Genomic DNA, 13,212 nt, shown 5'->3' on the forward strand with positions numbered 1-13,212 from the left:
CGTCCCACGCGCAGCTTCCTGGCTGATGAATGCAAATGTTCCTCCAGTATTTCTTGATAACATTAATCAATTTTGACCAAATTTCCTTTGCCTTTGTAGCTCACATATCCCCAAAACATCAGCGATCCACCTCCATGTTTCACAGTAGGAAAGGAATGGTGTACCTTTCATCATAGGCCTTGTTGACTCCTCTCCAAATGTAGTGTTTATGGTTGTGACCAAAAAGCTTAGTTTTGGTCTCATCACTCCAAATGACTTTGTGCCAGGTTTGAGGCTTGTCTGTGTGCCATTTGGTGTATTGTAAGCAGGATAGTTTGTGGCATTTGCATAGTAATGGCTTTGTTTTGGCGACTCACCCATTCTTCTTCAAGTGCCTCCTTTTTGTGCATCTTGAAGTTATTTGTGGGGTTTTCTTTGCATCCCGGACAATTTTCCTGGCAGTTGTGGCTTAAATTTTAGTTCATCTACCTGACCGTGGTTTGGTTTCAACAGAACCCCTCATTTTCCACTTCCCTGATTAGAGTTTGAACACTGCTAATTGCCATTCTCAATTCCTTGGATATCTTTTTATATCCCTTTCCTGTTTTATACAATTTAACTACCTTTTCCCACAGATCCTTTGACAATTTTTTGCTTTCCCCAGGATTCAGAATCCAGATATGTCAGTGCAGCACTGGATGAAAGATGCAAGGGTCTGTCAGGAGTCCAGAATCATTGACATTTTATATACACACACTAATTACAAGCAAACAGCTCACAGGTGAGGATGATTACCTTTAATAGCCATTCAAACCCATTTGTGTCAACTTGTGTGCATGTTATCAGGCCAAAATCAACAGGGTATGTAAACTTTTGATCAGGGTCATTTGGATAGCTTCTGTTGTCATTATGATTTAAAAAGAGTAAACACAGTTGATTGAAAATAAATGGCTTCAGCCAAACACTAACCATGAGTGAAAGAAAAATTTGTGTGTTATCATTCATGTTCTCTGAAAAATGGCCAATAAATCATAAATTCTGCCAGGGTATGTAAACTTATGAGCACAACTGTAATTTAATATATATATATATATATACATACACACACACCCCTATCATTCACGTATAACATTATGACCACCCACCATAACCTGTCAAGACCTGCACTCCACTAGATCTCTCAAGTATGCTGTGGTATCTAGCACCAAGCCGTCAGTGGAAAATCATTTAGGTTGTGTAAGTTGCGAGGTGGGGGCCTTCATTAATCAGTCTTGTTTTTGAAGCACATTCCCCAGGTGCTCGATTTGATTGGGATATGGAGAATTCTGAGGCCAAGTCGACACCTTACCTTTTATTCACCTGTGGTCCAGTTCCTATGTTCACGTGCCCATTGTAGGTGCTTTTGGCTGTGGACACAAGTCAGCATGGGCACCCTTACTGGTCTGTGGCTATGCAGCCCCATACACAACAATCTGTGATACACTGTTTACTCTGAAAAGCCAGCCCTCGTTCCCCACATGCATCAATGAGCCATGGTCGCCCATGACATGTCCTTCCTTGGACCACTTGTCCAATAAGTACATTTTATAAAAATTCTATATACAGTGGGGAGAACAAGTATTTGATACACTGTCAATTTTGCAGGTTTTCCTACTTACAAAGCATGTAGGTCTGCAATATTCATCATAGGTTCTCTTCAACTGTGAGAGACGGAAGAGGGAATTCCCCCTGAGGAAGATACGTCATCCTGGTATCGAACACGCGTAGGGGAGGGGACAGGACGGCACGATAGACAGTTGGTCGGCTGAGGAGGAAGCTTATACCATCCCAATACCAGACTGGTATTTTACTAGATGTTTGCTTGATATAGAATGGTGCACCTGCACACCTGATCTATGCGAGTACCCCTATGCTTTGATTAATAAAACGTTTTGAAACTTTATCACACTATCAAGTTTTCTTATTTCACATATTTACGGAGACACTTTACTGAACAGTTCAGGATCCCGGTACTATTGCAGAGCCCAGAGGTGGTTCATAGGCGTGCATTGACTGAGCTTAACTGCAAAGTCGCACGCTCTAAGGCGCCCGTTCGTTACCTAAGGGGAGCACCAGAGTGAGGACACTACAGCATGCTTTGGATCACTTACTAAGCATATTTGTGTTTATGGAAGTGGTATTACATCACTTGTATGCACAAGAGCACTTTAGATTGATTTATATGTATTATAATATACATTCTTTTGCACTATTGTAATTTTTTAGGATTGTTACATATTAATTATTAACTGACATTTATATTTAGTATTAATAGTGTTATACACTAATATTGTATTTCACAGCGCACCGTATATTGTTAATTTTTGACTGTATCTGCACAATTTATAAAACACGTTCAGCGCTAGCAGTTCATTTCATTGTGTTAATAGGCATCTGGTTAGTGGTGGCTCGCAGGATCCTTTTCTATTTATTTTTTTCTTTAAGAAGCCCTCTTGTTCGCCACTCATTACCTGTATTAACTGCACATGTTTGAACTCGTTACCTGTATAAAAAGACACCTATCCACACACAGACTCCAACCTCTCCACAATGGCCAAGACCAGAGAGCTGTGTAAGGACATCAGGGATACAATTATAGACCTGCACAAGGCTGGGATGGACTACAGGACAATAGGCAAGCAGCTTGGTGAGAAGGCAACTGTTGGCGCAATTAAAAGAAAACTGGAAGAAGTTCAAGATGACAGTCCATCTCCCTCAGTCTGAGGCTCCATGCAAGGTCTCACCTCGTGAGGCATCAATGATCATGAGAAAGGTGAGGGATTAGCCCAGAACTACATGGCAGAACCTGGTCAATGAACTGAAGAGAGTTGGGATGACAGTCTCAAAGACAACCATTAGTAACACACTACGCCGTCATGGATTAAAATCCTGCAGCGCACGCAAGGTCCCCCTGCTCAAGCCAGCGCATGTCCAGGCCCCTCTGAAGTTTGCTAATGACCATCTGGATGACCCAGAGGAGGAATTGGAGAAGGTCATGTGGTCTGATGAGACAAAAATAGAGCTTTTTGGTTTAAACTCCACTCGCCATGTTTGGAAGAAGGATGAGTACAACCCCAAGAACACCATCTCAACCGTGAAGCATGGAGGTGGAAACATCACTTTGGGGATGACTTTCTGCAAAGGGGACAGAACAATTGCACCGTATTGAGGGGAGGATGGATGGGGCCATGTATCGCAAGATCTTGGCCAACAACCTCATTACCCCAGTAAGAGCATTGAAGAGGCTGGGTATTCCAGCATGACAATGACCCGAAAAACAGCCAGGGCAACTAAGGAGAGGCTCCGTAAGAAGCATCTCAAGATCCTGGAGTGGCCTAGCCAGTCTCCAGACCTGAACCCGATAGAAAATCTTTGGAGGGAGCTGAAAGTCCGTATTGTCCAGTGACAGCCCCAAAACCTGAAGGAAGGATCTGGAGAATCTCTGTATGGAGTGGGCCAAAATCCCTGCTGAAGTGTGTGCAAACCTGGTCAAGAACAACTGGACAAGAACTACAGAAAACGTAATTGCAAACAAAGGTTTCTGTACCAAATATTAAGTTCTGCTTTTCTGATTTCTCAAATACTTGTCATGCAATAAAATGATTACTTAAAAAAAAAATAAAAAAAAAAATCATACAATGTGATTTTCTAGATTTTTGTTTTAGATTCCATCTCTCACAGTTGAAGAGTACATATGATACAAATTACAGACCTCTACATGCTTTGTAAGTATGAAAACCTGCAAAATCAGCAGTGTATCAAATACTTGTTCTCCCCACTGTACATAAATTCTCTTTAGTTCAGAGCAAAGTATATACTAGAAAGGCAGAAGGTACATGCTATTATCATTAGGCTGTGCGACTGTCTAAATCAGGGATATGCAATTAGCGGACCCCCAGCTGTTGCAGAACTACAAGTCCCATGAGGCATAGCAAGACTGACAGCCACAAGCATGACACCCAAAGGCAGAGGCATGATGGGAATTGTAGTTTTGCAACATCTGGAGGTCCGCTAATTGCATATCCCTCGTCTAAATTTTTACTTCTATCTCAGCAACAAAAATATTACATTAGGAGTGCATTACCAGACTCATTTAAAAAATGAACTGCATGTGGAAGTTCATTTTCATCCAAATGCAACTGGTTTTCCTCTACGATTTCCAACATCCTTTTGCGGCTGACTACAGGGAATGCAGCGGGGGCATTCTTTCGTTCAATAAGTATTCTCTTCTCAAGTTCAAGGTAACTGTCTGGAATAAGCTGTCCCAGAACTGGCTGGTCTCTGATCTGTACAAAAAATAGGTAATGGGTTAAAATAAACTACTCTACTTGTAGAAATTATCATATATATCTGATTCTTAAGTACTGCAAAGCTTACATGTTTATTTTGAAACTAAAACCATGCAAAATGAGTACAGAGGTATAAGCAGCATTAACGATACAAACCTAGTTGTACAAGATGCAACAGTTATACGTTATATTTCAAATAATTCACCCTTCTAGCTACAGTAGGTGACCGCGATATTGTGTCAATCTCGCTCTCTTTCTCGGCGTGATTGACCACCTACGAGCCCCATCGCGGGAGCCAGCGCCGAGCTGGCTTGCCGCGATGGAGACAAAGCCATCATAGAAGCGACGGGGATCCGACTTGGATTCCCGCCAATTCTAGCTTCGGCATTTGGTATGCATTCCTGAGAGGGAGAACTCCACGCCAATTTTTAAATAAAAAACTGACAGACCTAAGGGCCTGGTATGCTTCCCCCCCCAGGAGCATACCAGGCCCTTAGGTCTGGTATGGGTTGTAAGGAGACCCCCCCCTACGCCGAAAAACCGACGTAGGGGGTCCCCCTACAATCCATACCAGACCCATATCCAAAGCACGCTACCCGGCCGGCCAGGAAAGGAGTGGGGACGAGCGAGCGCGCCCCCCCCTCCTGAGCCGTACCAGGCCGCATGCCCTCAACATGGGGGGGGGGGGGGTTGGGTGCTTTGGGGTGGGGGGGGGTTTATTTAAAAATTGGCGTGGAGTTCTCCCTCTCAGGAATGCATACCAAATGCCGCAGCTAGAATTGGCGGGAATCCAAGGTATTCTAAACCATGTAAGATTTCTGGATCGTCAAACCAACTTTAATCCCATAATTGGGAGGCACTGCATTGTTAGAATGCATATCCATTCACCTGCAAACTCAAAGTCTGAGGCTACATAGATGGTTGAAGTGACCATGTCAGGAGGTTAAAAAAAAAAAAGGCAGTAACCCGAGGAGAGAGCAGCAGTAAATTTTCCTTGGCCTGTTTGCTAAAATGTCATTCTCTAGCAGAGCTCTAGCACAAATTCAGTTCCATTCCTCTGCCTGGTTGAAAACGTGTCCCTAATCCTGCTGCAGCATGGGTCTCGGTGCTCATTTGTTCAATTCCCTGTCTTCAATGTAATCCAAAAGAGTCGTGTTATGTACTTTGAAGTATCACCTTTAAAGTAATATTGGACACATATGATGATGGGGTAAACCAGAAAAACCACAGTGGCGAGCAGGGGATGTACTTATCCACACCCCAAGAAGTGAGGGATAGGAATGATACAGCTCTTTTACATAGTGACTTTTCAACAAACAGGCGAAAAGACAGTATAATGCCAACAGGGTCCCGTTTATACCCATTTAAGAAACTAAAATCTAGGCAACGGATGTTTTCAAATGCAAGGACATCTGACCAGTTTACCATACATTTTAAAATATGCCTGCAAATAAAATTATAAAGCTTTAAATTGAAATACACAGTTCAATGTCATATATAGGAGTAGTTTTACCTGCCAATAAATTAGAATTTTGTCAATGCATTTATGAGATTTACACAGCTCTACCTAGGCATCAGAATCAAGAGTCTTCTTCCTGAAAGTCCCAGCTCACATAAATCAAAGACTCACACTGCTACCCACTGCTTCTGTCATCCTGCTGATTGAGCCTTGTGTCAGTCCCCCAGCATTTTCTTCATAAGCCTTGTACAGATCCAACTTTTCCCTGGCTGCATAGCCTCTCATCTTCCACACACCATACTGTAGCTCCATGAATACGAGGTAGTTATTCCATTGCTTGTAGTTACACAGGCATGTCAAGCAGAAATGCTGGAGAAGTACTCACAGTAAAGCTTGATCAGCAGAGTGGCAGGAGCAAGAAGCAGGTCTCTGAGTGAGGCTTGAAACACATTTGACCTGGGACTGCAGGTGATGCACTTACACTAGATGTGGTTCCTTTGATCTATTTTGCGGAATTGGGGATATACTCCTCCAAGCAACTAAAAAGTGTTTTTGGCAAAAAGACTGGCTAAAGGGTTACTATGCTGTGAACAAGTCTGGATTTGCAGCTCCCCTATGCACCAATTTAGCATTCATGTACTTTTTTTTTTTAGCAAAAATATCAACGTTTTCCATAAAATCTACAGACACGTACCTTACTGTCCTCTATCCATAACTCCAAACGTATCTATTGCTTCTGTCTTGTGTCCTTACAGACTGTAGGTCATGACACAGGAAGGAGTTGACCAGGTGACCTCATTAGCACACACCCTGCATCATCCACCCAATCCCAGCTGCACGTTTTTTAAAATGAAATGCATTCAATCAGTGATCACCCTTCTCATTAAATACACAATCAGATTGCATAGTGTATGGCCATCTTTATACAAGTGCATAGAAGGGAGTGGACAGAAACACTCAGCTGTCAAGCCCCGTCCACATCTCTGCATAGAAGGAACTTGCATACCCACATGCATTTTTTTTCTGCGAGGTGGGGGTGTTTTGGAGCATTTTCTCTCATCACACATAGGGCAGTTCATCCACCTTAATGGGCCGCCCTACACACAGCAATCGCCCCAAAAAAGTTTCAGAACTTTTTGTGCATTTTTTACTGGGCTTGACAGCTGAATGTTTATGTGTACTCCCTCCTATGTACTTGTATAAAGATGACTATAAACGATTGTGTATTTAGTAAGAGTCATCACCGATTGATTGCATTTCCTTTAAAAAACTTGCAGCTGGGGGTGGGATGAGGGTGTGTGCCAATTAGGTCAGCTGGTCAACTACTTCCTGTATCATAACCTACAGTCTATAAGGATATAAGTCAGAAGTAATAGATACGTTTGGAATCATGGATGGAGAACAGTATGTTACATGTCTGTAGATTTTATAGAAAGCTTTGATATTTAAAAAAAATAAATTGAACTTGGCCTTTAAGCACAAATGCTAAGTCAAGGTCCCATCCTGTGACTGGACACTGCATGAAAAGCAGTAGCTTACATCTCTGTTCACACTGCTCTCTCCACATTTAAGCATGATCCTGGCCAACACTTTTTCTTCTATCAAACCTATGTCGCTCCTAGTGTTGCCCCTGCTGCTGCCATTCCGAGTGCTGGTTTACACTCGAATTACATGTCAGATTCAAATACTCCTACTAGCTGTATTTATTAATAAATTCATGCTTTTTAATGAGCACATACAGTGGATATAAAAAGTCTACACACCCCTATTAAAATGTCAGGTTTCTGTGACGTAAAATAAATGAGACAAAGATAATTTCAGAACCTTTTAAGCCTTTCACGTGACCTATAAACTTTACAACTCAATTGAAAAACAAATATTTTAGGGAGGGGGAGTAAAGATAAAAAAAACAAAAATATGGTTGCATAAGTGATAATAAAGTTCAGCTGTTCTAGTAGGTCTTTCCTGACATTTTCTTAGTCACATCCTACAGCAAAAGCCATGGCCCGTAGAGAGCTTTTAAAGCACCAGAGGGATCTCATTTTTAAAAGGCATCAGTCAGGAGAAGGGTACAAAATAATTTCTAAGGAATTAGATAAACCATGGAACACAGTAATTACAGTTATCATCGAGGGAGAAAACATAGCACAACAGTGACATTACCAAGAACTGGATGTTCCTCCAAAATCTATGAAAAGACAAGAAGAAAACTGGTTGCCAAGAGGCCTACAGCAACATTAAAGGAGCTGCAGGAATAGCTGGCAAGTACTGGCTGTGTGGTACATGTGACAACAAACTCCTGTATTCTTCATGTGTCTGGGCTATGGGGTAGAGTGGCAAGACGGAAGCTTTTTCTTACAGAGAAAAACATCCAAGCCCAGGTAAATTTTGCAAAAACGTATCTGAAGTCTCCCAAAAGCATGTGGGAAAATTTGTTATGGTCTGATGAATCCAAGGTTGAACTTTTTGGCCATAATACCAAAAGATATGTTTGGCGCAAAAACAACACTGCACATCAACAACAACAAAATAACACCATACACACAGTGAAGCATGGTGGTGGCAGCATCATGCTTTGGGGACTTTTTTCATCAGCTGAAACAGGGGCCTCAGTCAAGGTAGAGGGAATTATAAATAGTTCCAAATACCAGTCATTATAGGCACAAAACCTTCAGGCTTCTGCTAGAAAGCTGAACATGAAGAGGAACTTCATTTTTCAGCATGACAATGACCCAAAGTATACATCCAAATCAAGAAAGTAATGTCTTCACCAGAAGATTAACGTTTTGGATTGACCCAGGCAGAGCCCAGACCTGCATCTCATTGAAAATCTGTGGAGTGATATGAAGAGGGCTGTGCACAGGTGATGCCCTCGCAATCTGCCAAATTTGGATTGTTTCTGCAAAGACAAGTGGGAAAATATTGCCAAGTCAAGATGTGCCATGCTGATGAGAATCATACCCAAAAAGACTAAGTGCTGTAATAAAATCAAAAGGTGCTTCAACAAAGTATTAATTTAAGTGTGTGCACACTTATACAACCATATTATTTTTACTTCCCTCCACCTAAAAAAAAAATCAGTTTGTTGTTCAACTGAGCTGTACAGTTTATAGGTCACATTTAAGATGGAAAAAAGTTCTGAAATGATTTATCTTTGTCTCATTTTTTTACATCACAGAAACCTGACATTTTAAAAGGGGTGTGTAGACTTTTTATATCCACTGTAGTTGTATTAGTTGGTGTTTTATATCTGCCTAGATTTTAACTTTAATAATGAAATTCTGAAGCCATTACTTTGAAGTTTAAACATTCTTTGATGATAGACTTCCTAAGCTTCACCAAAGCATCTGAATCTTCAGTAGCATCCACAAAGTGATAATCTTGCACAGAGGGAAGCTCCCGTTGGTTACATAGTTCCACTTTTATTTTGTTTATGCAGGCTTTTCGCTGTTTTTCATCTGAAACATCTAGGTGTGTTCCCACAAGAATAACAGGAGAAGATGAAGCACGAGCCTGAAAGGAGTTATAAAAAGATGTTTAAAAACATGACAGAAACTTTCTTGTGATAAATAAAAAATAAAAATCACAGAAACCCCCCCATAAAACACGTTAGAAAATTACTAAAATATTACAGCTGAATATGCAGCAAAGTATATGTAAACCCTAAAAAAGATGTATCTGGTAAAATAAAACCTGAAATGTCAAACCCGATCAGAATTTATAAAGTTTAGGTGCCACATCCCTACATTGAATCTATCATCTAAACTACACTATGGTATTGGCACGGGACATTTAGGCACAGCATTCATTATTTTGTTTACATTTGTTTTAGGAAAACTTCAATATACAGTATACATATATTTTTTCATGTTAAACAAGGGTACATCATAGTAAAATTATAAAAAAAAAGTCAACATTAGTATTACAATATGTTCACATGTAACGTTAGTCTTTACGGCTCAACACGTAAAACTTTTTTTTTTTTTTTTTTTTTAACAACGTTGTAATTTTAAACAAGACGTGGTTGTTAACCGATTGACTTTTTTTTTTTCTTGCCTGCAAGGCAAAAAGCCATAGTGTGCTAGCATGCACATTGTGTGAAACTTGCCTGAAAACTAAGCATTCCAGCCATGCGGTCATTGCTGGAGGCCGTTTTCATCTTCACCCGTCTTGCTTCCGGTTTCGTGGGCTCTGAAGGAATGGCACGGACGCCCGTTACTTCAGAGTGCACGTGTCAGTGATGTCACTGGCTGCATTTACACTAAATATTTCCTACACTGCACATTTAGGAGCCATTAATATTATAGGCTTATATATAATGTAATATTTTATGTTGGAAGTTTACTACAACTTTAAATCTCACAAACGGCATACACATACAGTAGGTGTTTGTGATATTGTGCTTTTAGCACGACAGCGTCGCGCTGATACTCGGCGACATGGTGCCGAGATCTCGCCGACATCTTGCACTCACTGGAATAGTGACAGCACATCCCAGCAAGCGCGTCATAGAAGCGACGGGAGATCCGACTTGGATTCCCGCCAATTCTACACGTGTGCGGCGTTTGTTATGAATCCTGAGGGGGAAGTCCCCGCCGGATTTTAAATAAAAATCCGGCATGGGTCCCCCCCTCAGGAGCATACCGGGCCCTTAGGTCTGTTATGGGTTGTAAGGAGAGCCCCCCTACGCCGAAAAAAACGACGTAGGGGGTCCCCCTACGATCCATACCAGACCCGTATCCAAAGCACGCTACCCGGCCAGCCAGGAAGGGAGTGGGGACGAGCGAGCGCCCCCCCCCCCCCCTCCTGAGCCGTACCAGGCTGCATGCCCTCAACATGGGGGGGTTGGGTGCTCTGGGGCAGGGGGGCGCACTGCGGCCCCCCCACCTCAGAGCACCCTGTCCCCATGTTGATGAGGACAGGGCCCCTTCCCGACAACCCTGGCCGTTGGTTGTCGGGGTATGCGGGCGGGAGGCTTATCGGAATCTGGGAGCCCCCTTTAATAAGGGGACCCCCAGATACCGGCCCCCCACCCTAAGTGAATGAGTATGGGGTACCCCTACCCATTCACCTGCAAGAAAAGTGGTAAAAACACAAATAAACCACACAGTGTATTAAAATATTTTATTAGTCTGCTCCGGAGGCCGCCCCCTGTCTTCTTTATTAGCTCAGCAGCAGAGTCCCGACGCGTTTCGCAATAGTTTGCATCATCTGGGGTTACCTCCAAGTTGCTGCCATTCCCCCCTGTGCTGGTTTACGTGATGTCTTCAGGGTATCCTCCCAATCGTATATCCAGATCCGGTTGATGTGGTCTTCACCAACTTACATTCAGCTTGTATTGACCCTTTAAGCGTATGCTTATTTGGGTTCAATACCTCTGGTAAGCCTCTGCTTCTGGTGGTGGTCATTTTCACAAATCAATTACTTTGATTCACCGTGGTGTTTGGAACCATTCACTTGATTACTCATCCATCAACAGTTTATTTTTTAACTATCTACTTTCATTGATTTATTATATATGGACTTTTTCATTTGATTACACTGTCAATTGGTGTTAACACAGACTATTAGTACCATATCATCATCATTATTATTATTATTTTTAGCGCCACAAAATTGTTTTCTGTCTTTTCACTGCTTTCTTGTTTCACTGGATTGTTTGTGGCTGCTAAGTATTTGGATAGCGCAGATTTATTTTTGTTTTTGTAAGGGGCATAAATTATGCATTTAATTTTCTGACTACCCATCACATTTTTGGAGGTCTTGGAGCACCAGGATAGTGGAAACACATGGAATGACCACATTTCGTAAAGAAAACACCCCAAAGTATTTTCCAAGAGCCGCAGTGATGCCGCGTACACACGATCGTTTTTCGTCATTTAAACGATCATGTGTGGGCTTCACATCATTTTTTGGGTTCTGAAAAACGACAACATTTTTTTTCGAACATGCTGCATTTTTTAACAACGTTTTAAACAATGTCGTTTTTTGGGTTGTAAAAAATTATCGTGTGTGGGCTTAAACGACTTGAAAAACCTGCGCATGCTCAGAAGCAAGTTATGAGAAGGGAGCGCTCGATCTGGTAAAACTACTGTTCGTAATGGAGTAAGCACATTCATCATGCTGTAACAGACAGAAAGCGCAAATCGTCTTTTACCAACATGAAATCAGCTAAAGCAGCCCCAAGGGTGGCGTCATCCGCATGGAACTGCCCCTTTATAGTGCCGTTGTACGTGTTGTATGTCACCGCACTTTGCTAGAGCATTTTTTTTTTTACGATCGTGTGTGGGCAACGTCGTTTAAATGATGAAGTTGAAAAAAACATTGTTTTTTCTAGAGGCTGAAAACGTTTTTTACATGCTGAAAATTGATCGTGTGTCTTTGGAAATTACATTTTTTACAACAAGTTTTTGGAAAATGTGGAAAAAATTATTATTTTTTAACTTAAACATATTGGGCCTGATCCACAAAAACCCTGCGTAACTTAACTTTTGAAATTTAAGTTACACCGCCGCAAAATCTCTACCTAAGTGCCCGATCCACAAAGCACTTACCTAGAAATTTTGAGCAGTGTAACTTAAATCCGTCCGGCGCAAGGCGTTCCTAATCGAATGGGGCGAGTCCCATTTAAATTAGGGGCGCTCCCGTGCCGGACGTACTGCGCATGCTCCCGACGCGATTTTCCCGACGTGCTTTGCGCGGTTTTACGTTACGCTGAGTTTTGTGAATCGCGCCGGGTAAAAAAAGTTGCGTCGGAAAAAAAAAAAGATGCGGCGGGAAAAAAAAAAAAATTAAAAAGAAATTTGACAGCGTCGCGGGAAAGAAGGGTCTACTTTTACATGGTGTACTAACTTTACACTTTGTAAAAGTAGCCCTAATTTTGCGACGGCAAACTAATACTTACGGAGAAAAAACGAAGCGTAAAAGCTTCGTGGATCTCCGTAAGTGCTAATTTGCATACCCGACGCTGGATTTCGACGAGAAATGCCCCCAGCGGCGGCTGCGGTACTGCATCCTAAGATCCGACAGTGTAAGTCCCTTACAAATGTCGGATCTTCTGCCTATCTATGAGAAACTGATTCTGTGGATCAGTTCCATAGATAGAAACAGGGATACGACGGCGTATCAGTAGATACGCCGGCGTATCAGTAGATACGCCGGCGTATCCCTTTTGTGGATCAGGCCCATTATTTCTAATAAATAGCATAGGCATACTTAAAATTACACCTAAAAACACATTATTCTACGCCTCCTGATTAAGGATGAGCTCCGGCGTGTTCGCATAGAAAAAAAGCTGCGGAGCCCGCCAGGAAGTCGGCACCCGCGCTGCGCTAATCACAGCCAGGCAGACATTTCCCGATCTCTGCAGCCGAGCATCAGGAAATGTCTGCCTGGCTGTGATTAGCGCAGCGCGGGTGCCGACTTCCTGGCGGGCTCCGCACGTGT

The 13,212-nt window shown here is 42.2% G+C and overlaps 1 protein-coding gene across 5 annotated transcripts in view; it reads right to left on the bottom strand.

The window, feature by feature from the left end:
- LRRK2 (leucine rich repeat kinase 2) overlaps nucleotides 1-13,212 on the bottom strand; it is a 376,481-nt gene that overhangs the window by 122,420 nt on the left and 240,849 nt on the right. For 4 of the 5 annotated variants that reach the window (XM_040343608.1, XM_040343610.1, XM_040343607.1 and 1 more), the window contains exons 33-34: nucleotides 9,061-9,279; nucleotides 4,103-4,304 (exon numbers count right to left, since the gene is read on the bottom strand). In XM_040343608.1, the coding sequence (XP_040199542.1) occupies nucleotides 4,103-4,304; nucleotides 9,061-9,279 (421 nt within the window). The remainder of the gene's footprint in view (nucleotides 1-4,102; nucleotides 4,305-9,060; nucleotides 9,280-13,212) is intronic. The other variant, XM_040343612.1, reaches the window with a different exon arrangement.

This window comes from Rana temporaria, chromosome 3 (assembly GCF_905171775.1).
Source record: "Rana temporaria chromosome 3, aRanTem1.1, whole genome shotgun sequence".
NCBI classification, from domain to species: domain Eukaryota; kingdom Metazoa; phylum Chordata; class Amphibia; order Anura; family Ranidae; genus Rana; species Rana temporaria.